Below are 26,175 nucleotides of genomic sequence, written 5' to 3'. Positions count from 1 at the left end.
GGAAAAAAACTGCTGCTAAAAAAACTGGGGAGCTATTTACCTAAATAACTGAGATCTTCCAGAAGCTCCTGGAAACCCATATTCCCTTGCTGGTCTCTGTACTGGTCAGTGCTTATGGGAGTTCTAAAACAGCCACATACTGCCATTCTTGCTCTAAACAAAAGGTTCAACCATTGATCTAAAGTCCCTAAATTAATCAGGATACAGGAGATCCATCAATAAAAGGGGAAAGTCCTGATGTGCTTGATCAAGTATAGCAGAAATTGACTTGGAAATTATCCTTTTCTTTGGTTTGCAGATTCTGTCGTTAAGGAATTTCTCAGACATAAAAGACTGCTTCAATCAAATCATATTAACATATCAGCTCTTAATGACTGGTAATCTGTAACATACAAGTTGATGCTAGGAGGTACAGATATGATTCAACTCTTTTCACTAGTGTACACCATTTTTTAAGAAGGAATGAACCTCCCACTCCCATTGTTTGTGCAATGCAGTACAGTAGGACCCCACTATCCATGGATTAATTTATCCACTCTGAAAATATTTAAAATATTAAAAGAAAAATCAAATACGTGTATGTATTTGTAAATATGACGTTACTAGAATTGGCCACTAGAGGGAACCAGAGACCATGTTATGTAGAGCATTTGCTATTAAAATAGTGTTCTGCATTTTGTGTAGTATTTGAAATTTAAAATGTCTCATGTCACCATCCTGTGGCTTTAAAGATTTGGTATAAAATGATAAAGGACAAGACATTTCTCCTGTTGCCATTGTTCACACAGGCCTTTCTGAATACACGCAACATTAAAGAACCTTTTGCAGTGCCTCCTGCTTGAAAGAAGAGAAACTTACCTGCAGCCATTCCACGTTCTGGCTACAGACCTCAAGCCCCAGGAAGGAAAGAGAAGGCCATGAAGACAGTACAGGATGCTTTAGTGGGATGGGGTCTACTGTTAAGGTGAGACAGTTGCTTACTTTGGGCGTGACATGTTGAATGAGGCCTGCAAATGCTCTCTATTCTCCCCAATGTAACTGGAGTAGTTTCCTAGCCTGAGCTATTAAATAGCAGCACTATTCTTGATTCAAGAAGAGAAAATGAAATTTACAGATTTAACTCCCTAAACAAGGAAAATACATTTCAGTCTTTAAACCCTCACGCAGGATCTTAAAACAGTGATTGAATAAATTTTTTAGGAAGGAAACAATTCTTCCCATCATTTTATAGACACACAGTACTTTGTTACTTTGATAATTCAGGATCACAATTTTAATTATTTCTTCACATTCGTTTTTACAAGAATCAGAGGGCATGTACTAACAAGACATGAATTAAATGGTTTTTTAAAAAAAGTACGTTTACATCAACAGAATTAAGACGAAATATAAATCTTTCCTACTTACAATCATTTTATACATATTATAATTGCTAAATCACAAATCTTTCACACAATATAAATGTTTAGTTGTTATAATGTAATAACAAAGGAAAAACCTTTATAAAATTCTGCTTTGTTTTAGGTTTCAAACTTACCATTAACTTAAAGAAGCTGTGCAGGGTTGCTGGGGTACATGACTAAGGCACCGACAGTACAAAGCCAATACAAAAGCAAAAAAGTTATTTTCTTCGGAGTGCTTTACACTGAAACACCACAAGAAAAGGCAACAATAGTAAGCAAACCTGCAGCAGCCTTACAAAGTTAGTTCTGGGAACGACAAGGTTAGTTCTATTGTTGTATTTCTTCCAGTATACAATTTCAGTACTGATGATGGCACGTGCTAATTAATACTGATTGCAAGGACGGACTTTGCTAAGATGCTCTTTTCATCACCTTAGTGCAACCAGTGCGATGACCTTTGGTGTCTTATACATACTTCAGTCAAAGCGTAAACATACTTTAATCTTGCATTGAAATTATTTTCTTGGACTTAAAACTGCAAAAACTTACAAAAATACTTTCCCTTAAACTTGGGATTGCTTCAAAACATTGCTTTATAAATATAGAAGAACTATGAAAGGGGCTAAAATGATGTTTGTGTCCGCCTTATCTGAGCTATGTCAAAAACTGATTTATTAAGCATTTATTAAGTCCATAGAAACCAGCTTATTCTTTAAAATGTAATATGCTTGCTACAGCTGTTTGGTGCTGCATTATAAATATACCATAGTGGCCTGGACGGTATCATGGCCCACTGGTACAGGATAAGGTTTACAGGCTGAAAAGGTCACAGGCTGAATCTTGCCTAATCTCTAATTTTGAAGGATCTCAAGTAGCAGGCCTAGATCTGAAAAAGACTCCTTGCTGAAGATTCTGGAGAGCCTATGCTGGGTGGGGTTAACAGCATTGTGACAAACAGACCATTCTAAATAAGGCAGGTTCATGTTTAGTTTACAATGGAAACCAATAGGATACCTCCGATTAGCGAAGTCCTTTTGCAGCTCTGAAATATAGTATGAGTTTTAAAGATAACCGGCTCCCAAAAGCATGCACTACAAAGTTTCCAATATATGGCACATGTGTATGGCTTTAAGGGCCAAAAGATTAGGCCTGAAGAAAAAGAAAGCTCCATCGCTCATGATCTGGAAACAGATTTTCACTGCATAAACCCATGTACTGTAATTAATAGGGTCTTGTTAGTTTAAGTCTGGAATGTCTGACAGCCAGTGACTCTTGCAGTTAATGAGAGTTCAATGGAGGAGGTACACAAATTTGAAAGAATGAATGTTGACCTTCATGTATTGCCTGAATGATATGCATAGCGTTGAACATGAAGTTATTTAAAGGATTATGTATAATAGTGTGTAACTGGGTGCAGTCTCCATTCAACTCACAAGAACCCCTACATACGAACTCTTTACACCAAAGATCTCTCCATAAACTTTAACATAACCACATGCTAGGTTGGTATCATCAACTTCAGATTCTTCACTGCTTCTGTAGAAATTTCTAGAATAGGCATACAAAAGCTTAATAGGTAAGAAGAAACAAAATCAAATTAATGACATGCTATTATAAGCATATATTTCACATGGTTTTCTGTTTCATCATTTACTATTCAGCATGGAAATCTGAGCCCAACAATATTAAATGACTCCAGTTGGTGATCAGAACTCAATTTCTTTGACAGATAAGCAAAAATAATGCTTCCGAGCTTGAGATATTAGTAAATTGTATCCATGGCTTCTATGGAGTTGTGAATAAAAAAGCAGAACTTTCTACTATAAAAGACTCTCCAGGATATAAATGCAAGGAGCTCAAACAAAATACTTATCTTTTCTGTTGCAGCAGTAGAGTTTTTGCAACAGTCAAAACTTAATTTAATGCAGCAATGGTCACGCAGGCAGAGCCTCCAGCTATATTTCAATTCAAACAGAAGTAGGCATTTTGGTAAGATACAATGTGCAGAAGACCGAGAAACGCTTCCACACAAGTATGAACAGTCAAGCGGAGAATCAAAGTATCTGGTCTCTGCCAAGAGTAGCCTGTGCAGTTTTCTAACAGTATATTTTGCAAAGTATATACTGTATACTTAAAGATCGTAAGAGTTCATATAAAACGCCCTTTGGAAGCAAGCTCTTCTTTTTTTAAAGTTAACTTTAGCAGACTAATTCATTAAAAAAAATTGTGTGAGGGCCCCCTTATATCAGGATATGATCCAGATAAGTAATTAAAGTCACTAAGCCCATTTACCAGGGAATTAAGTCTGACTTAACTCAATGACTTATAAGTAAACACGCTTTGGGACTCTGCTGAACAGAAACCAGGTACTGTATGATTAACTTGAGGTGGATGGCAGCCTGGAAACACAATCCTATGTATACTTACTTGGGACTAAGTCCTATTCATCTCAGTGAATACTGTATGCCTAATGAGAGGGCTGCCAAAAGTCTAGATTAATAAGCTAGCTAAACTATACTGAAAGTAAAATAAGTGCATCCGTCAGCAAGCATCCTTAATATTAGAGTACAGATTCCCTTCAATAAGCAAATAAAATTATTTGAAAGGTTAATGTAAAGTTACATGATTAAAATTTATTTTTCATTAATTACAAGTGCATTTTTATCATATTAGTAAGCCATCTTTATACAATCTATTCTTCACTGCTGCCAAAATACAACAGAGCAGAGATATGAACAGCTAAAAACAAAGCTATTTCTTCCTAAGTTATTGGTTGGATAGAATTTTATTTAACACAATTCAGAGGTAACTTTTTCCACTGTAGGCATGTGGCACTTAGACAATCATCTTTGCACAGAAAGCTTTTAACAGTCATGCGAGGGCACAGTAATCATCTTGAACAAGGCAAATTTCTCACCACAGAGCAGTGGGGAAAAGTAAAGGAGGCACTGGAACAGAAACACCTAATAAACTCCACATTATACGCGATCAAAAACAAATATTCGAATTGCTATCATTAAAAAAGAAAGAGAGAAAGAGAGTGTTTGAATGAAACATGGTTTAGTGATTACTTTTTTTTCAGCCAGCATTTATCAATAATTCTTGATTACTCAATTATTTGACTAAGCAGTCAAGTGTCAGAAATTTGGGAGCCCATCACCATTGGGCAAGGTTACAAGAACGACACTCTTAACGTTCTCATTTAAAGATGCAGTGTTGGTTTGTCACACAAAATCTGAAGAACGTAAAAATGCCAGAAATGTTTCAATGACAGCCAATAGATAGATGGAGTTTACAATATTCACATGAGCACCTCTGCAGATAGATCCTTCCTACAAGAGAACATGACCCAATACAAGATTTGGCTCCAAGTTATTCTCTCGTCACTCTGTCAACTGTTGAACTGCTACCTTCTGTTTGTATAATGTTGCAAAATTGGAAAGAAATATAATACTAATTGTGTGCCATTAAGTCAATTCTGACTTACAGCAACCCTTTGAGTTTTCTGAGAGAGCACTTATGAGCTCCCTTCTTCTGGGGGAAAACCTGGGAGTATGCAGCTTGCCCAAGGCCACACTGGCTGGCTTTTCTGGGAGCCAAAGTGGGAAACTGAACTCCCAACCATACCTCACTCACTGAGCTATCCAGCTAGCTCAAAGGAAACAGAGGAGGAAAAAATCCAACTAAATTCAAAGGGATTTACTTCTGGGTGAAGATGTGTAGAAACAGCACCACATATTTTTCAAATAAGACAGCAGAGGAATAAGGAGTACCTTTATGATTTGAAATTGCACAAGTACCTCTTAAAGGGGCAAGAGAATGTTTCTTTTCATGGTTTAGTTAACAAAAAAAAAAAAAAAGATTTGAAGACACTCTACTAAAATGTGCTGCATTCACTTGTATGTACAAAACAAGTGCACAAACAAGATTCATGGTGTCAATCTGCCCGCCTGCGCTGTGTGTCAGCATATGTTAGTAAACCATGGCCTGCTTAAAGAAGTGCAAAAAAGCAGAGGACGCCACTAACATAAAGTGCCCTAAAATGTAGCCTTTTCCTTGGGAAAAAAATTAAAATAAAAAATGTCACTAATAAAGTCTAGAAAATAAAAGTTGTAGTGTAAACATCTTGGTCTGTCATCATCTTGGTTAAGATTGGAAATGAAACACTCCATCTTTCAAATCAGAAAGGGAAGCAGTTAAACATCGTCAGCAGCAGGTGCGTATGGAAAGATAGTACTGCAAAAAGGTCAGTCAGATATTACATACAGAAATATCAGTAACAATTTTTCAGGCATAAATAAAGACTCTTAAAAGCATAGAAGCCAGGGCTACCAAGGATGGCCCTCCTGAATGGCTTGAAGTGGTTAGTGGAGAAGGTGAAATAGGCCACAAGGTATGACCATAGACAAGGAACCAGGAAGAGAACATCTATGTGGAGTATGCCCAGCCCTTTAACTCCTTTCTCCTACAAGAAAGACAAAAACGGAAAGGCAGGGTTAATAAAAGAGCTGAGGGCACATGTATGGATGAAACACAAAAGGTATATGGTGAAACAGTTTAGAAATGACACAGATGACAGCACTAAAAATAAACAGATGGCAGCAGTACCACATTCTTGATACACCAATATATTTAACACCTCACCTCTTCCTAATATTCTGGAAAAATGAGACTGGCAAACCTCTAGAAAAGAGTAAAGTGAGCAACTCTTTGAGCCAGGATAGGGTTTTGTGTATTCTGCTACCATATGATCTATGGCAAAACAGAAGCAGAGCACAGCGGTTCAGCAGGTGGATCCGGAGCAGCTGGTGCTGGTGGTGGATCTGGAGTGGGGTCTCAAGGCACTTCCGTGTCCAAGATTCCCCTTTCTGCCGCTACTGCCGGTTCCTCCGCCACTGCCCACTAGTTGTTTTTTTTTTTTCAGTTTGGGCATGTGAGCCCAAAATGGTTTGCTGCCACTGTTCTAGACCAAAGGAGACACATTCTTGTCTTTTGGTCTGACAATATATACATTTCACAACTGATGAATTATGTAAAGTTCTAACTAGCTTGCATACTGCTTTATTATTTCAAAAGAACCCTCTTTCATTTTGTGAATGGAGGGAAAAAAGTCAGAAAGTACTGAAAGCAAACTATTTGACAGACTGGATTATTTCTTCTATTATTATAATTCTCAAAACATTTGCTTATCTTAAACCTTATTAATTAAAAGCAAAATTTAGTTTATTCAGTACTTATTATTCTTTTAGGGATATGTCAAATGTTATGTGTCTATTATTCTCTTTAGCTTATTCTGCATAGTTACAGTATAAGATTAAATATACCCATATGTCATTTAGCATCTGTATCCTGGCTGGAATCTGGCTGTTTCCTCAAAAATCAGCTCTTTCAGTTTTTCCTTTGGCAAGTCATCCAGCTCCATCTCAAATTTGAACGGTGCTTCTGCTACAGGCTTTGAAAAAAAGCACAAGATACGGTAACTTGCGTTAAAACTTTAACAGCAGCTCTCTTCATAATTTTGATCCACACACTCCTCAAATATCAAACATCTGAACGAACATACTATTAGAAGCATTCTGTCAAAAGCTACTCTTTTGAAATAAGGTATCTGAAGCATCGCTTTTACAGCACACGATTATACATTTGAAATGATTATACCCAATATTTGTGAACAGAACCATGCCTGTTTACTACAAAATATGATTTTTTTAAAAAATACTGCAGGAGGTACCACTAAAATACTAGGCATATTTAGTTGGAAAACGACTCCACCGTGTTTGCTTGTGACACATTTCTATGTGCATCCACACATAATCAAGACTTTGGCTGGAATCGTGTTACACAACTTTGTTTTGTAAGCTACTGTTCCTCATACAATGAGATGCTTTATAAAAGGTCTCAGTTTGTGTTACTGGACTACAGCTCCCACCAACCCTTACCACTGACTAAGGCTGATGTGTGGAGCCACACGCTGTTCACCCCCCATCTATATGGTAAAGGTAAAGGTTCCCTTGACAATTTTTGTCCAGTCATGTTTGACTCTAGGGGGCGGTGCTCATCCCCATTTCCAAGCCATAGAGCCAGCGTTTTGTCCAAAGACAATCTTCTGTGGTCACATGGCCAGTGCGACTTAAGACACGGAATGCTGTTACCTTCCCACCAAAGTGGTCCCTATTTATCTACTTGCATTTACATGCTTTCGAACCGCTAGGTTGGCGGGAGCTGGGACAAGCGACGGGCGCTCACTCCGTCGCGTGGATTCGATCTTATGACTGCTTGGTCTTCTGACCCTGCAGCACAGGCTTCTGCGGTTTAGCCCACAGCGCCACCACGTCCCTTCTCATCTATATGACTGCAGGCTAATTTAGAATGAACTGAACTACTACAAACATTGCGAATTACTTAAAAATAAAGTAAAATCATGGCCCTTGTATAATGGTACTGGTTCACAGAAAGAAAGTTTCTACAGTATATCAACATTCAGCTAATATACTTCTTCCTTGAATTGCATGGGTTTGAGCAGCATGTTTTTGGTTATACATGGATTTTTTCCCCTCAATCAATCATCAAATATTCAAAAAATGTAGTGTATCTGATCACCCAGAACCCCATGAGTTCAACACTGAAGTCATCAAAGTGGGCTGCTTGCCCTCAAACACAACATCTCTAATTCAGCCTCTAGATCAGGGGGTCATAAGGACCTCTATGGTTCATTACACACAACACTGTATGGAAAAGACTGTCAACGTTACAGACGAGAACCCCGATAGAGAAAATTGTTCCTTTTCTCTTTCTCTATATTAATTGTTTATGCTTTGTACTTATGTTTTCTGGGGCATAGGTAATATACATAGATTTTGAATTACATGGGGGTCTGGTGCCTCTAAATACAGCGCAGTTGAAGGAAGAAGCAAGCACAAACATATACTTTCAAATAACTGCACAGATGTCTGAAAGACTTGATTGTGCCATAGTTCTCAGGCATCTTTTTGTGTGAACTCACCAATGTTTGATATCAGAAACAATGGTTTTCAACAGTGCAGGCAGAGCCCACTGTGTTTGCTACAAGTGAAATGGCACAGCTCTCAACAGACATTTCTGCTTTGAAACCAAAGGTCTAAATTCTCTCATGTTAACTGGCATTGGCTTGTACAGGATTCTAAGTAAAACCTCAATATGAACCAAAGGAGCTTCCATGATTCCAATCAAAGCTCTTACCTCATCACTTGGATCATAATACTGCTCTAGATACGGATGGGCCAAAGCTTCTTCCACTTCAATTCTTTTATGAGGGTTGAAAGTCAACATTCTATCCAGCAAATCGAGAGCTACAGAAAATGACAATTTTAGAATCCATTTGGCCAGTTGCACGGCAGCCATTTAATTACAGCATTGCTCTCCCTACTAAGCTTCTGAATAAAACCTATTAAGTGCCGCTATCCATCATGTAATGGCTGTTTCAAAGCACAAACCTGGAAGGCCAGGTCATGCTCTACCTAAAGTTAATTACTAGTGGTCAGCATGACATAGGATAAATGGTCAAAGACGATGAGGGCTCTCAAGGAAAGACCTCCAGGAGACCACAGTTTGTACCACCAGTTGTTCTAAAAACATTTTTTGTTCCTTTATATGAGATTTAGTGGGAAACAGAACAATCCAATCCACAAGACACCAGTCTTTGTAACACTAATCCTACAGCACTGTATTCCAATTTGTACCTCATATTTTAAAGATACCTTTGGGGTCAGCATTTGGAAACAGCCGGTTCCATGGCACCTTGTTTTTGTACGGTAGAGAAAGCAAATAATTCCTAGCTTTCAGATTGATTATACAGTTCAAGTCTTCTTGAGAAGGAGATCCAAGTATACCTAGAAAATGAAGAAAGCAGAGAAAAATGAGTTGTTTGGGAACCAATCCATGTGTGTGCAATTTGACAGAAGTGGACATATTTAAAAAGAAAACACTAGTATTATTTGAAATCACATGCATCCACCTCGAACACTAGAGGCTCAAGATGTGGCACAAAGAACCTTCCACTTTTTGTTTTATCAAATGCTGCCACTTCTGGTCACAGCATCACAACAGTCAGCTACACTTTGGAAGCTACCAGATTTTAACTACTGCATGGCTTCATCACTGAAAAAATTATCAGAAATTGCTGACAGCCGAAAATACAGCAGCCAAGTTACTAACTGGGAGCTGCTGATGGGAACACAGTTTGCAAAAACAATTTCACTACTAGTCTATTTCTGGTGCTTTCATCTAGGTCTTTATGGTTAGAGATAAAGGTATTGGAAAATCTCTCATACGAAGCTGCCCATAGCAGCTATACATGATTGTGTGGTCGTCGTGTAGTACTGATATAAAAGAAAAAGGGAGCAATTTCATGCACAGAAATGAAACTGTTAAAAAAGATTTGATTCTAGGAGCATATTAACAAGTTTACTTCTATTCCCATCCATGCGCCTATTGTACTTATTTGACAATAACACCTTTCAATTATATCTTGATGCCTTCCCAAGAAAATCAGCCTCAAACAGTCCACCCCTTGCGTGATGCTGAATAAAAAGGCAAGTCATATGAATCAATGAGATGAACTGAACATTAATCAACTTCTCTTCTCACCTGAGGGGGGAAAAACATGTACATCCATTAAAAAGATCTTGGTGTTTCTGCTAATAACACTGTTATATATTTAACTGTATTTTTTCCTTTTCTTCTTTGTACAGTGGTGTCTCACTAGACGATGATAATCTGTTCCACTGAAATAGCTGTTTAGCAAAATCACTGTCTAGCGAAAAGCATTTCCCCAGTGGAATGCATTGAAACCTGTTTAATGCGTTCCAATGGGGAAGAATTGTCATTGTCTAGCGAAGATTGGCCATAGGAAAGCCGCTTTGCGAACCACCGATCAGCTATTTAAATCGCTGTCTTGCAAAGCTTAGGTCCCAAAAACACCCATTTTGCGAGCATGGAGGGAGCTGTCAAAATCGTCATCTAGCGAAAATCGGTTTGCGAAGCAGGGACCAAACATTGTCCAGTGAAATTCCCCCATAAGAATCACTGTTTTGCGAATCACTATAGCGATCGCAAAAAGTCAATGTATAGCGAAAAAACTGTCATGCGGGGTGTCTAGCGAGGCACCACTGAACATTATTTTCTATTTTTTCAATGCCACAAAATGGAACAACACATGAAAACAGGCTCCTGTTCACACAGGTTCCTTATAGCCGTACAGTTCTAAGGTTCTAAAAAGTAAGAGCAAATAAAGGACTGGAAATTGGGTATCTACTTCCTTTGCTCTATCTCTAGTTACGAAGATCAAAATACAACACCAGAGCACAGGCTCCAACTTCACACAATACCAACTAGATTTTTAAAGCTAGAAAATGTTGCAGGAGAGAAAGAGATTGTTATTATAGTCTGCAAATGAAACACAAGTGCAAAGTGAGGAAACTGTTCACGTAGCAAATCTGTTTATTTTTTTGCTGAATTTTTGCTTCTGTTTTAGATTAGCCTTGTTTACTTCAAAATGTGCTTTTCCCACATTTGCAATGCTTTGCAAGATTAAAAGAAAATCCTGTCTAAATATAATAACTTCCCCTTCTCTCAAAAACAAGCAGAAGTCTCAGCTACGGAGCAAAACAAATCTAATCCTCTGCTTTTATTTTATTTGCAGTGCAAAATATGATTGCACTGTTCCTTAACTAGATAGGGGAATGGGCATCTAGTAATTATGAAGCAGATGGTATTTGTGCACTAAAAACAAGTTACATTCCACCTGTATTGCTTTGGAATATTTTCTGTTGCTTGATTTAATCATCAGTTAGGCTCTAGTCCAAAAGTGCTGGAGCAAGATTCATCTGAAATTTAAAACATATACTCTGAAGAATGGCTGCAGATGCTGGAAAGGCGGCTTACTCACTCAAAATAATAAAAAATTGAGCATTCTTTATTGTCTAAGGAATTTCTTTAATTGCAAAAATCATTTTAATAAAAGGTTTCAAAATTCTAAAGAATGATCATTTTTACAGTATCTTCCCACTGAAAGATGAGAAACAATATGGGACAGCTGCTTTGGAGGGACTAGTTATGTAATGAAATTAGGAACATCTCTAAAGCCAAGATGTATGGGCATATGAATTTTAGAAAGATTTTAATATTTTTCATTTTTTTAAAAAAACTCAATGATTTGCACTGTTATTCCAGGAAAAAAATCCATTTCACTTATGATTTAAGTTTGAGAGTATAGGGCAAGAGACTTGCTTCTGTTGTTCCCAGCCTCCTATTTCTTCACTATGGATAGGTTTTGTTCCCCCCCCCACACACACACCAAAAGGCTAGTAAATATTTTATATTTATTTTCAAGGCCATTTCAAATCCATTTTCATTTCAAGGCTGAGGTACAAGCGTAATGCTTCTACATGGAGGAAAAAAGGCATACATAATATTGTTTTGTTCAATTGTGCTCTTTGTAAAAGCTGTATGCAGAGAAGACAATTTAGAGATCATTGACATGAGGCTGTCTGATATTTTATAAATCATTCCCAAGCTATTTAAAAGACTACATTTTCATCAAACTATGCAAGTACAAAGAAAAGTAGTGCTTGCTTGTCTCCTGTTCTTTTCAATGAGGAACAAAGACACAAAGGTTTTGGTGGACTATACTCTTATTCACTGAAGGAACACAGAGTGTCACATAAAAAGCAGAAGTGAAAGGCATAAATAAACAATAGAAATATGAATTGATGGCAGCAGATGATACCATCAATAAAACCTGTAAAATGAGAGAAATGGCAAAATGTAGACAAACATGTCTTTCAGCTACAGTGGAGCCTCGACTTACGAACTTAATTAGTTCCGAAACTCTGGTCATAATTTGAAATGGTCGTAAGTCAAAGCACCATTTCCTATAGGAATGCACTGAAATGCAATTGATCTGTTCCGGCCAAGGGGGGGGGAACCCACTGCAAGACCCATCGGAAACGCAATTAATCCATTCTGAATGAAGGGGGGGGGAGAAAAACAAACAAACCATGCAAAACCCTTCGGATATGCAAAAAAAGCAAGGCAGAAAGCAAACAAACCGTGCAAGATCCATAGGAAATGGGGGGGACCACCCAAAAAGCAAACAAATCCCACAATACCCATTGGAAATGGGGAAAAAACACCAAAAAACAAATAAACCCTGCAAGACCCATCACAGCATAGAAACATAATCCCACCACCCAGCCCAAAACCATGCTGCAAAACCCACCTAGAACAGTTTTTTAAAAGTATAAAGCGGCACCTTACCTTACTAGGCAGTCTGAAGCCTCCTCGGATCACAAACTCTCTAACTGCTGGGGCGAAAGAGCTACAAAGAAGCAGCCTCTTCGCCACCAACGGTTAGCAAATTTGAATTCCCTGCCTTTTTTCTGGTTGTAACTCAAAGCTCTGGCCACAAGTTTAAGCAAAATGTTGTGGCCGGAGCTGGTCGTAATGTAAAATGGTCGTATGTCGGGACGTTCATAAGTCGAGGCACCACTGTATATACCTAATACAAACCTTACCAAGGATATGGTTCAGCTGATCAAGATAGTGTTTTCCTGGAAATATGGGTCTGTTTGAGAGCATCTCTGCTAAAATACAGCCTACAGACCAGATATCAATCGATTTTGTATAACCCTATAGGGAGGAAAGGGAAAGTTAGTTGTCAATAGCATTTGCTATACCAGTAATACACTACCACAGTTGCAGAATACAGATATTTCACTGCTCTGTATAACAGAACTCCACCTCTAGTACTCAAAATTCAGAACTCTATGCGATTATTCATGAACAATAAGGCAAAGATTATGCATTAGAAAAATGATGGGAAAGCAAAAACAAAGAGTCAACCCTAAGTCAACAGAAATGCATAATACACAATTTAGCCAATTCTTGTCCTGTTAAGAACACAGCTGACTTTTCAAAAATTTGCAAGCCCCAAAGCCTATCTTGCTTTCCAAAAGGTCACACACCAATCAGGAAGTGCCATTTTCAAATAACTGCAAATGTACAGTGGTGCTATCTTCCAAAAGGGAAAATGAGATGAATTATGTATTTCACATAGTGAAAAGAAACAGTATATTCTTTATATTATGATTATATTGATAATTTCAATTTATTAGCTGTTCTGCCAGCAATGCATGAGAATTTATCACTCTACTATTTACCACCCAAAATATACTGCTTGGAACTAAAAAGATACTTCAAAATAGATATGCTATATGCTAGCACAAGACTGGGGAAACAGGGTAAATATTAAAGCATGGATTATCAAATATTTGAGAGTGTAAAGAGGGTGGCTCATACTATGTTTCTGATCCACCTTTCTTGACCCCAAATTATAACCCCACCTTGTCCACAGTCTTGCCTGCCTTCTTCTTCTAGTGATGATGCAAGCCCACATCCACATGATCTTTATATCTAACTAGCTACTGCCTCCCACTTCAAGAAGATGTAAATATGAGAAAATGCAGAGATTCAGATATGAAAAATATGAGGCTGCAGCCATTGCCTACAGTGGGGTCTCGACTTACGAACTTAATCCGTATTGGAAGGCAGTTCTCAGGTCGAAAAGTTCTTAAGTCGAATCTGCATTTCCCATAGGAATGCATTGAAAACCATTTAATCCGTATCTGCTCTTTTCGTCCATAGAAACTAATGGGAAGCTGCTATTCCGCCTTCTGCCACTAGAGGGGGATATTTTTTTCCTTTTTTTCTTTTTAACCTAAGATAACTTAGCTTTTTAAAAAAGGAAAAAAAGAGTTCATAACTCGAATCTAAGTTCGTAAGTCGAGTCCATATATTCCTATGAGAACAGTTCGTAAGTCGAAACATTCGTATGTCGAGCCGTTCGTAAGTCGAGACCCCACTGTATTTTCAATAATGCTCCATTTTTCCCCCAAAGCTAAACCACAGTTGCACTAGATACTGTTGCCTTAAGGTGACAGTTACATGGAAAGCCACCTCAAACAGTTTTTGCCTACCTGGACATTAGTTTTATCTAACATAACAAATGCATAGATAGAAATACTTTTAATCAGATTAAAATCAAAGTGAATACTGTGCAACCCCACCCCACCCCCAAAAAAACTATATTCCAAATCAACTCAAACCTGTCAACTGTTTCAGCAGTCAAGGGTGTAATCTGGAATACAGTTGTAGCGAGGGAGAGATGAGAAAACCAGCATGTCAGTTAACTGCTTTGTAGAACAGGGTTGTATTTGATCGAAAGGGTGTTTGACTGCAATACATGGCACACAAATGTTTCAGTGATTACCATCTATGGAACCCCTACAGACACAGATCTCACCTTTGAATTCAACATGATTTCTGGAGCTCTGTACCAACGTGTGGCTACATATTCTGTAAGGAAACCAGTGTGATCATGATCTGGATCTGCCACACGAGCCAATCCAAAGTCACAGATCTAGCATTAAATAAAACAAAAGTATTACACAAAGGACTGAACTGTTTTCCCTGGTTTTCAATTACTCCAGTACTGCTAAGCATGATTCCCACAGATTCACCACACACATATACACATCCCCTTTTGAAGCGCAAATAAATAGATAGGGGACAGAACGGGAAGATGGGGGAAATGGAAGGAATGCTGAAAGGCTGGCAAGCCTTTCATAAATATGGGACAATTCAATCAATGCTGTGAGAGGTATAATTTAAAAGAAACACTCCTGGCTTAGCTTTGTAGCCCTCACTTTGAAACTGGCGTAGACATCTATTTTTTAAAAAAATATTTTTGGACTCTTTTGCTTTTCCTGCGGTTTGCACAGATAAGTGGTGCCCAGCCTGATGAAGGCCTGTAGCATTTTCCTGTGATTTTCTAGTGGTTTGGCAGAGTGATCACCTACCCTTTGCCTTTAGGGGGAAAAATGGGACAGGATGCCCAAACCTACAAGGACCAATCAAGTGTTAATGTTAATGATAATAATAACAAGTGAACAATTCCCTAAATCCTAAACATGGTTTTGCTTCTCTTTGACCAAAGGCTTGGATGACTTTCATCACAAACAGGGTCATTACAACCACTTCTCTTTCTATACATTGGGAGCATCTCAAGGTGGACTAGCATAAACCTGTTTCAATCGTCAAAACATATTTACATCTTTCCCAGTATGTCTTTTAACTTCCTCACTCCCTAGCGTAGAATAAGGATATTTTATAGGAACATAGATAACATATATTTGGGGTGGGGCATGGAATCAACACCCAGTGAGAGAGAGAGAGACACTTAACTTATGAAAAGATATTTGCTAACCTTGAGATCACAAGTAGTGTTGAGCAGCAAATTGGAAGGTTTGAGGTCACGATGCAGTACATTGGCTGAATGGATATATTTTAGCCCTCTCAAGATCTGGTAAAGGAAATAACAGATGTGATCATTGCTGAGATGCTGAGTTTTCAAGAGCTTGTAGAGGTCAGTCTCCATAAGATCTTGCACAATGTATCTGTAAATCAAATTAAGGCAAACCAACCAATGTTTTACTCTAAGCACTGGAGCTGGCCAGATTTCTAATTTTTAGGAAAAACGATACAAACTATATTGCTGGCTTGCTAATGGATAAAGAGCAAAGGAATCAAGTGTTAATATACAGTTTAGAAGCAAGATAACAACTAGCATACATTCAACACAGAATAGAAAGCTGAAATAAACTCAATGACATTTCGTTTTGAAGGATACACATCTTTCATCTGTTCAATTGTTGGAGCTCTGATAATGTCATTGATCCCAATAATATTTTCATGCTTGAAGCGTAGTAGGATCTTGATCTCCCTCAATGTTCTCTGGCAGTATGTTTGGTGTTCAAAAGGGCTGATTTTCTTTATTGCCACTCGAACTTTGTTCACGTTGTCATATGCAGAACTGAAAGAGGAATTATCAATATTAAAAGAAAAAAAATAAAACCCATTACCTACAGAACAAGATTCACACTTCTAGACTAATGATCCTGCTTTTTTATATATTCAAAGACCATCATAACGTAATCTTAATATTGTTATACAAAAAATTGCTGCCAGAGTTTCTGGATTTTTGCTTCATCACTTTTCTTGGTACTGATTCTGACAATCACACAGTAACTCTGCCCTCCTTCCTCCTCAGTCCATCCCATTCATGTGCATAATCTCCAATCCTCTGAGGCGAGGGCTGGTATGATACCAAGGATAGGTGGGGACACCTGCAAGAGCATATCTGAGTCCAACCCACACAAAATGCGTTTCAAAGCTTGATAGTTCTTCACTGGATCAGCTTTTTCATTGTTATAGTGAAGTGGGATATCATCAGGAAAAAAAATCACACTATCATAAACTTGTTAACTGTTTAAAATGCCACAGTTCTCTACCTATGCTTGCAACAGAATAACATAGTCACTCTTTTGTATACTTAACTTGTGGAATACTAGGATTAAAGAAATATAGATTATATATTTATTTACCAAAGTAAAAATGGTACGCAGATTTATTTTCCCCTGTAGATTTGATTGATCCAGGATGCCAAGTGCTTTCACTGTTGTCCAGGTAACTATTAGTCACTTCCTGCTCCAACTCTCTTCAAGACTTCTCAGGATGTGAAAAGCTCTAATCTGGACACATGCCCAAATATTTATGAGACCATTTAAAAATCTTGGAATACAAGCAACACAACTGACTGTTGCATGGCAGCCAAGATTCTGTTTCTAAAAAATTATTTTAAATGTCATTCCTGCTTTCAGGCCTAATAGCTGAAGTATCCATAATGTCTGCTTTAATTGGAAAAACTTCATGCAGCATCCTAGCTTTGATAGAAATGCAGTCATTTTAACCTTGTAGGAATTAAAGAAGGCTCAACTCAAGATTGCCTATATGAGAGAACCCCATCCATATCCATAGCTTCCAAGTCCCCCTGCAGATGCCAGAAACCACGGATAGTAGCAAACTCGTTCGCTACTATCCATAGGGATTGTGCACTGCACGCTGGGTTGCATCAGCAGTAGCGACTGCAGTTTCAGGGGTTGTACTGTTCTCAACTTTTTTGCATCAATACCATTGGTCCATGGTGAGACCAGGCAGAAACAAGGCTTTCTAGCTTATAAGAATTATTTGGCAAGATCAAATGGATAAAATTGAACAGAAATTAGTTGTCTTAGGGAATAAAATATTTTTATTAAAAGTTAACAAGACCGTAGAAGAAACAGAAATGTGTGTATATTTAAGGCCTCCATCACACACAAACACTGGGGCAAGTAATAACTAATAGCTGCCCAGCTAAATAAAAGAAAAAGGAATAATATTATCATCCAAAGTAAGCCTGAAGAAGCAATGAGTCTTTTTTAAAAAAAACACTGAGTAATGAGTCACTGGTTTCCCAGGCTGAACAATGTTCAGGCTAGAGCTGAATCTACTTTTAGATTGAACAATTCACAGGACAAGAGTTAAATCCAGCACTGACGGCTGGTATCATGGAGCAAATGTTTATGTGAAATACTTCATTATATTTAAAAAGCATATAGAAACTACTTAAAAGTGGGATTTCCATTCTAACATCTACAGAAATACTCCTAAAGAGGTTCATATTTTATAGATTACAGAAAGATACTGGAGCTACAAATAAGACAGTTAATCAGTTTTAATGATGTGTCTGCTAACTGAGGTAGAACAGTCATGAGTTCAGAAAGAATGAGGAAGTTTATTCAACTACCTCAATTCTTTTTCATGGTCTATAATGTACAGGCTACAGCAGGTCCATGTTATCTGGAGTTCCAGGATCGTCCCGTTGACATACTGAAAACCACTGATTTAGATAAATCCATTCTGAGATGGAGAAAAGGACAGTGTATGGAAAGCAATAACTTAATTATTATTTGACTAGCCAATTGATTAGTTCATTTCAAACCCAACTGATGGGTACTTCAATTATCAGTTGAATTCTATCTAGATAGGATAGTTTAAGCATACAGTACAAGCATATACTGTATATGTATACTAGCCATGTATGCAGTACTGTCTTCAGACAAACATGCACAACCCAACCAAATCAGGGGTATTTCAGCAATTTTGGGGAAACTACAGGACAAAGCAATGAACCATTATTTATGTCCTGGGCAGAGCAAAGCAACAATAGATCAAGAACTGTTAGACAGCTCCTTGGTTTAGGTCTCTGGCTGCAGGGCCAGAGGTTGGGAGTTCAATTCACCATTATGCCTCCTTGACAGCGGCCGGACTCAATAATCTATGGAATTTCTTCCAACTCTGCAGTTCTAAGATTATCATCATGAATATCTATATTCCATTCAGCATTGGGAGGGTTAAAATGATGGCCAGCAACTTTATTTGAGGAAGGAGAAAGTAAAAGTAAGAAGGCTGACTGAGCTGCTGGCCCCAAAGGAGAAACTGAGTGACAGCTCGACTCTAAAGGATACAGAACAGAAGTTACTGGTCAGCCCTGGTCTAAGTGTCCTTTATTTGGATACAGAAAGAGGTTGAAAGGTTTAATAAATAATATTAATAAGGCCAAGAAACAAACAACTGTTAATGGAACCTGATTTAAAGCAACAATACTTCTGGAAGAAAAGCACAGTAGAAAGGAAAGCAGCAGAGGTACAGGATATCAAAGGAGAAAAGGTAAAGAAATACCTAATATACTCAGCGTGCAAGTTAGGGTAACAAAGGATGTGCCTGAAAGTTCACAAGAGAATAAAGGAACATGGACTGAAAAATGGGTAAAATCAAAAAGGTCTTTAGTACTCTGAATAAGATGGCAGCTCAAGGATGACCAGAACCAAGAAAAACAGGAGGTAAACCAGAAGTGGAGAGTACAGGACAAGGAAGCCCAAGACTGAGGGCAGGGAAGAATTAAAGGCTGGTGTTCAGACAATATATCCAAAGCTAGATGGATCAATGGTATGACTTAACGTAACACAACTTCCTACGTTTCTAGGTAGCGGAGTGTGAGGTGTGGGCAAGAGTGACAGGGGAAAAAAACTACAATTTCAAGAAAGCCACAGTAGTATAAAGTTGGCAAATTACAGAAACAACAACAGAATGGAGGGAAGTGAGTGGAAATTAGAAAAAAAGAAAGAAACATCAATCCACATCAATGAGTTCAGACAGAGCAGTTCTTAAATGAGACATTTGAATATATCCAAAGTGTGGTGACAATGGGCAGAGAAATCAGTGCGGGAGAGGAAGAGAAAAGAGAGAGCAGTTAGATCTGAAACTTCATCAACATGAATGCTGATTCAGAGTTAGTATGTACCTGCTTATAGTTACATAAAAACTGCTGAATTGTCCCAGTACTTTGAGCCTATATCAGGGTTCCAACCCTCAATACCCAGATGATGCTGGATTTCAACTCCCATAAGCTCCAGCGAATGTCCAGGGATTCTGGAAATGGTAATGTAACAGCATCTGGGTATCCAAGGCTAACAATCACTGCATTAAAACCTGTGTGCAATTCTAAGTCTGTGTTTACATTCCCATGGTAATGACAATTAGTAAAGTAAGCTGAATGGCTTATATGTGCATGCTTTTTTTTAAAGTGGTCCTCAGCAACTGTTTTCAAAGCAACAAAATACATCACCAGTACACACCTTTTGCGCAGATAATCAATGTAGGTCTGCTCTAAAAGATGTAAATGTTATTAAAAATCAACTAAATATATGGAGTATAACTTAAATCAGGGTTCATTAACACTTAACAAATGCTCATTTGTTAATCTTATTAATCACTTGCTAACTTTATTGTATTGCTTTTATTTAAAAAACCCTGGACACTTGGAATTCCCTCCATCAATCAAAACAAATTCACCAACTATCTGGACTAATAGTTACATAACAGCCATGAATCTAAATTGCCAAATAGAATCAAAAAAGAATTCCGTGTATACACATCTACAGCAAAGCACATCCCACTCAGAATCTCTGCAGATTATCATGCTGTATCACAGAGGCCTCCCTAATAGGAAATGCAATTTATGCACACCTGTGTAGGTCTGGATAGCTCTGGCATCTACAGCTGCAATATCTTCTTATGAAAAGGGTTATTGAATGTACAAACAAATGCTTCTTTACTTATCCAGCTAAACTGATGGTGGCCCTACAGATTAGCACACCAATGTAAGAGTTGCAGGGCAAGAAAGCAGCCATTCAATGAGGGGGGAGAACTTTTTACTTTTAGACAGGTGGTCTGCACGAAAGCTGGGGAACCAAAACAGATGTGCAGAATACAGTCTGCAGAACAGTGGCAGCTATATGAAGCAGCATTGTCTGCATTCAGCAAGCCTGTACAGCACTGTAGGACATTACAAATGCAAACACTGTAACTATGTGATGTCTCTAACCATGTGCCTACTATCTGGAGAAAGCTGTAGGAGAAAGATCTCTGGTCCTAAATAAAGCAGGAAGAAGAGTCTATGAGAAATGCACCTTAAGTCAGTTAAAGAGGGTCCTAATCACATCCTGTGACCACGGAAGATTGTCTTCGGACAAAACTCTGGCTCTATGGCTTGGAAACGGGGATGAGCACCGCGCCCTAGAGTCGGACACGACTGGACAAAAATTGTCAAGGGGAACCTTTATCTTTACCTAATCACATCTTATTACATGCATTGTATATAAGATATATTTAAGAAACAATAATAAAATTAATTGTCACAAGCATGTTACATATGCAATTTAAATGAGACTTGTGCCAAAAGCAATGCTATCAGCATTATATTCTTTTCACATTTTTAAACACTATCTTGCTCACATGAAAATCACTACAGTAATTCTTAAACCATCCTTACTCCCAATATGATTTAGTGACTTCCATCAGTCATAAATATGTGAATGTATTGTTTTGGACAAATTCACAAATTTTCCTCTCCCAATTCTTTGTATACAAGAGTTCTGTTACACATATTGGAGACATTAACACTGTGAGAAGCAAAATCACCACTGATGGAATGACTTTAAGCAAAATGGATTAGAATTATTTTACATTTTATCATCATAGCTGCTCATAGCAATTTTTCTACAGTTAACATAAAGATGGAGTCAGCCAGGCATTTCTAGATTTTCTTCGTTTATTGCGTATCCTATAACAAACAGCCAGATAAATATGTGAAACCTCATGGTAAACGATCCACTGCTTCCTTTCAAATTTTCCCTTACTTAAATCTAGTACACTGTCCATGACAGAATATGGCTAGCTTAGTGATAACCAATCACTGGTTATAAATGTTCTGAGAGTAATTTCTTTACCTTCCGGTGGCGGGTTTCTTAGTTATTTAATTTTTCTTGATCATTGCCTATTCTGAGTTTTAGGTTGATGCACAGGTACATATATAACATTGTTTTTGCTGGTCAATGACCGTAATAAAACATTTCTTCTCAACATGTTGTTAAATGCTATGTTGCATGTTTGTACTTTAATTTTATTTGAATGCACTCTGGTGTAGAACACAATTTATGATGATGATGATGATGATGATAACTGCCATTTTGGCAAACTAACTGGTAGAGGAGGGGCAATGATCTAATTAAAATTATATTACCACTCTTGGGGGCTTCTAGGAGCTGAAATTTACCTTTTTCCCTAATAAAAAAGAGAGGTAGGTAGGACAGCTAGAGGCCACAAACATAGCATTGGGAGACCTTCAAGTGATCTCAAGTACATACTTGCCCCTCCACCATATTAACCACTTTATAACAGAAATAATGGAAGGATTTTCCTCTTTGGCAGTGGAAGACAGGAGGGCCTGGCATGCTCTGGTCCATGGGGTCACAAAGAGTCGAACACAACTTAACAACTAAAAAACAACAAACAAAAAATAAACCACCACTTGGATTTCATATTCAGAGACTGCAGAAGTTTTACAGGTAAGTTTAATTTTATGTTTTTATTCATTTAATCCTTATAATTTGCCCAGAGTGCGTTGTTTGATGAATATTTAAAAATAAGTACGAAAACATTCACTCTGGTTAGAAAGCAAGTAAAGTCTGATGGCTAAAATAAAATAAACCTCATTCTCAAGGATGCAATCTTATGCACTTATCTGGAATAAAGTCCCAGTGAACCTTACATGATTATGTCAAAGCATATTTTTCTCACAAAGCTGGGTAACACATGACCCTCCAAATCTTGTTGTGTTGGACCAACAGGCTAATAGGTGTTGCAGTCCAACATCTGGAGCACTACACATGTCCCAGCCCTGACTTCAAAGATTCATAAAGCTTCCTTTTACGAGAAATCACATATGAAATCACATATTGCAGCTCTTCTAAAGGTCTCTAAAGAAGGCGACATAAGATGCATGTATAGGTTATGCACACTTCCTTGGACAAAATACCACTGAACTCAAAGGGATTTATTTATTTTTGAATAAGTTTGCATAAGCACCAGCTTGAGAGGCTGAAAATTCTACACACCCACTGATCTGGGAAGGATACCCATCGGTTTATAATATAATTATCCTGCTTTTATAAAAACTACTGTCCTCCAAAACAACTCACCACAAGTACAATACAATAATACACCAGGGATGGCAGCAGTTACTGCTACACAAATAAAGAAATATAAAGTGAGTTTAGACACAGTGGGTGGTCTAATAGGTCATATTTGCAGTAAAGCATCTTTGGAAGATGGGGAGGTAGAGAAAAAGAGACGAACGAGAGAAAGTGGCAGGAGGATCATAAAAACGAGTGTGACTAAGTGGCAGCTCAATGTTTATGGTGCCGGCAGTGTGATGTAGCTGACAGATTAGAAAATCAGAAGACTTGGTTTCAAGTCTCCACTCCTGGGAGTAGAAAAATCACTTCTTGAACATCTCATACAGAAGCGACTTGATGGCACATAACAGCAACAGTATGTACTGTTATTACATTTTAGGTCCACATTTTTTGTTGCATTTTACAGGTACATCTTGATTATTTGCAACTGTACTACAAGCCAGCTTGAATGCCTTATACAAGCCGGAAAGATAAGGAGAGGCTTGGTTTAATATCAACAGATATACCAAGTTCAACCTTAAAGCACAATTTCCCTGAAAACAAACCTCTCTAAACAGAGTGGGGTTTAGTTCAGTATAAATGCACACACATATATGGAGGATTACACCTTATAGAGTCTGCAAGACTCTCAGCCTACTCTTCTCTGCGTATTTATCTGCATCTGAGGAAAGCGGGCTGCCACCCAGCCCAGTTGATGCCAAATAAAACTTGGGTAAGTATTTAAGGTGGCATGAAGGTGCCCTGCTTATCCAGGCAAAAAATCTGGATAGCCGCAGCAGCAGCAGCAAAAACCAGCCTTGACGCCAAGCAAGGGGTGGTTATGGGGAGCCCCTGAAGGCTGCTTCGAAGGGAGGCAAATATCGGGTGGTGGGGGGTTATAATGGGAAGGGGGGGGAGAAAGCGAGGGAGAAGGGGCAGGAAGGTTGGGACCTCTGAATAAAGGGGAAGTCAACAACAGCGGCCGTCCCTCTTCTTACCAGACCATCCCATAGGCGCCTTCCCCGATGTAAGAGAGGTTGGTGTAACGCGGCCCCACGTCGAAGACCTGCCCTCGCACCATCTCGGGGGCCCCGGCCGGGTTGGCACCGCTGCCCACGGCTGCCCCCGACACCGCCGCCATGTTGCTGGTCCGTGAGGGGGGGAAGGAAGGAAGGAGGCGGCGGCAGAGGAGGAGGAGAATGAAAGGAGGGAAGGAAGGAAGGAAAAGAGGGGAGAAGATGGGGCCCAGAGACCGGACCGCCACCCCTGTGACCCGTGAGAGGAAAGAGAGGGAGCGCGCGAACAGCCGCCGCCGCCGCCGCTCCAACCGCCACAGCCGCTGTGTGAGAACAGGCTGAGGGGAAAGGGGCGGAGCTTCGCTCCCTCAGAGACACACAAGGTCTGTCTCCCCCCCCCCTGTGTGTGTATGTGTGCCTCTGACGCGCGCGCGCGAGCAACGGTCAAAAAAAAAGAGAGGGCGGGATCAAGCCGAGAGGTGGGCCTATCGTCTTTTACGATCTCAGGCAGGGGGGGCGTGGCCTCTGGAGGAGGAGGAGGAAGGAGCTGCGGCGGCCTCCTAGCTCAGCGGCCAGAAAGAGAGGAAGAGGGGGGGGTAGGTAGGTGACGGAGTGACGTCACCGCCGCCCGGCGAAGGCCTGCGGTCATGTCGCTTTGAGAGGCAGGGAGGAGGCCGGGCTGAGAAAAGGGGCGTGTCTTCGGGAGGGCGGGGGCGCGCGCGCGCGAGGAAGGGAGGGGCGGGGACTTTGTGTCAAGGAGAGGAGGGGGCGTGGTCTCCGGGGGCGCGTGGTTTCTGCGGAGACTGCGGTATCTTCAGAGCCGCAGAGGAGGAAAGGGGAGGGGACCGAGAAGGGGAAAAAAAAGGGGGAGCTGCGGGTCACGTGGCCGCCCCTGCACCCTTTAAGGAGGCGGCATGAGGGTCAAAAAGGGGGGGATCTCTTGTAGGGTGGAAGTTTTTTTTGTTTTAAATGACATCCTTGGGCCTTGGATGAAAAAGAGAGGCTTAAAATTGCAAATATTGGATCACCTCCGTTCAGCGTGCCATTTAGTGCTGCATGCAACTCTGCAAAGTAACAGGGCTGTTGAAATGCAGTGCATGCTTTGCCTGGATACCCTTTCCACTGAGCTTTACAACGTACAAGCGGTGCCTCGCTAGACGATGATAATCCGTTCCACTGAAATCGCTGTTTAGCGAAATCATCGTCTAGCAAAAAGCATTTCCCCATTGGAATGCACTGAAACCTGTTTAATGCGTCCCAATGGGGAAGAATCGTCGTTGTCTAGCGGAGATCGGCCGTAGGAAAGCCGTTTTGCGAACCGCCGATCGGCTGTTTAAATCGCTGTCTTGTGAAGCTTAGGTCCCGGAAACACCCGTTTTGCGAGTGCGGAGGGAGCTGTCAAAATCGTCGTCTAGCGAAAATCGGTTTGTGAAGCAGGGACCAAACATTGTCCAGCGAAATTCTGCCATAGAAATCACTGTTTTGCGAATCGCTATAGCGATCGCAAAAAGTCAATGTCTAGCAAAAAAAACATCATGCAGGGTAACTGTCTAGCAAGGCACCACTGTACATAGAGTCCCGTAGACTGAAACTCTCGTTAGTCCAAACACATAAATATATTGGCCAAAAACTAGCATGTATCAGGTAAGGAACAATATTCTTATATCCTGCACTGAGCAGGGGTTTGGACTCGATGCCCTTATAGGCCCCTTCCAACCCAGTTATTTTATGATACTGTTTTTTTTTCTTCTGTTTTGGGCCGTTTCTTGCCTGATATATGTAGGGTTTCTGGAGCTTGCTGTGGGTTATTGGTGAGGGCCTAGTGTGCCTCAGTGGCACAACTTGCGGTGTGAGCAGGTGTGCGACTGATGCGCGCCCTGGCACCTCAGCGATTAGTCGTGGCAGGTTATGCAAACCTTACACGAACATCAGCAAGATATACGACTTGAACAAAATGCCTCTGTAAGGAATCCTACCACAAAAGTAGACCGGGGAAAAAAAACTGCTTGTCAGGAGCTGTTTTCCATGTATCACTGGGATGCAAGATATAAACATTTTCTCAGGGGGAAATATTCTGCATCACAGTTATGACTCAAAACAACATTGAATAATGTATTGCTGTGATTGAGTTCCTCTCTTGGCAGGAAATGATGACTGAGGCTTTTTTGAAATGACAACTTTATTTACATTAACATTTGGCGATTCCACAACTACTTCAATAGGGTCGAAACAACTCAAAACTGGGCAACTGTCCATAACTTGATG

General features: G+C 39.5%; 1 protein-coding gene across 1 annotated transcript; it reads right to left on the bottom strand.

The window, feature by feature from the left end:
- Nucleotides 1-1,242: 1,242 nt before the first annotated feature.
- On the bottom strand, nt 1,243-24,176 carry MAPK1 (mitogen-activated protein kinase 1). Its single transcript, XM_020811089.3, has 9 exons — nt 23,893-24,176; nt 16,129-16,311; nt 15,706-15,895; nt 14,743-14,859; nt 12,956-13,070; nt 9,140-9,271; nt 8,622-8,731; nt 6,728-6,855; nt 1,243-5,868 (listed from the first exon to the last, which is right to left on the bottom strand). The coding sequence occupies exons 1-8, from the start codon at nt 24,033-24,035 to the stop codon at nt 6,739-6,741; spliced, it is 1,107 nt and encodes a 368-aa protein (XP_020666748.1). The 5' UTR covers nt 24,036-24,176; the 3' UTR covers nt 1,243-5,868; nt 6,728-6,738.
- Between the last annotated feature and the right edge of the window lie 1,999 nt (nt 24,177-26,175).

Source organism: Pogona vitticeps, chromosome 14, assembly GCF_051106095.1.
Source record: "Pogona vitticeps strain Pit_001003342236 chromosome 14, PviZW2.1, whole genome shotgun sequence".
Lineage (NCBI taxonomy): Eukaryota > Metazoa > Chordata > Lepidosauria > Squamata > Agamidae > Pogona > Pogona vitticeps.
Note: the sequence above shows the minus strand (reverse complement) of the source record. Positions and strands in the feature narration are given on the sequence as shown.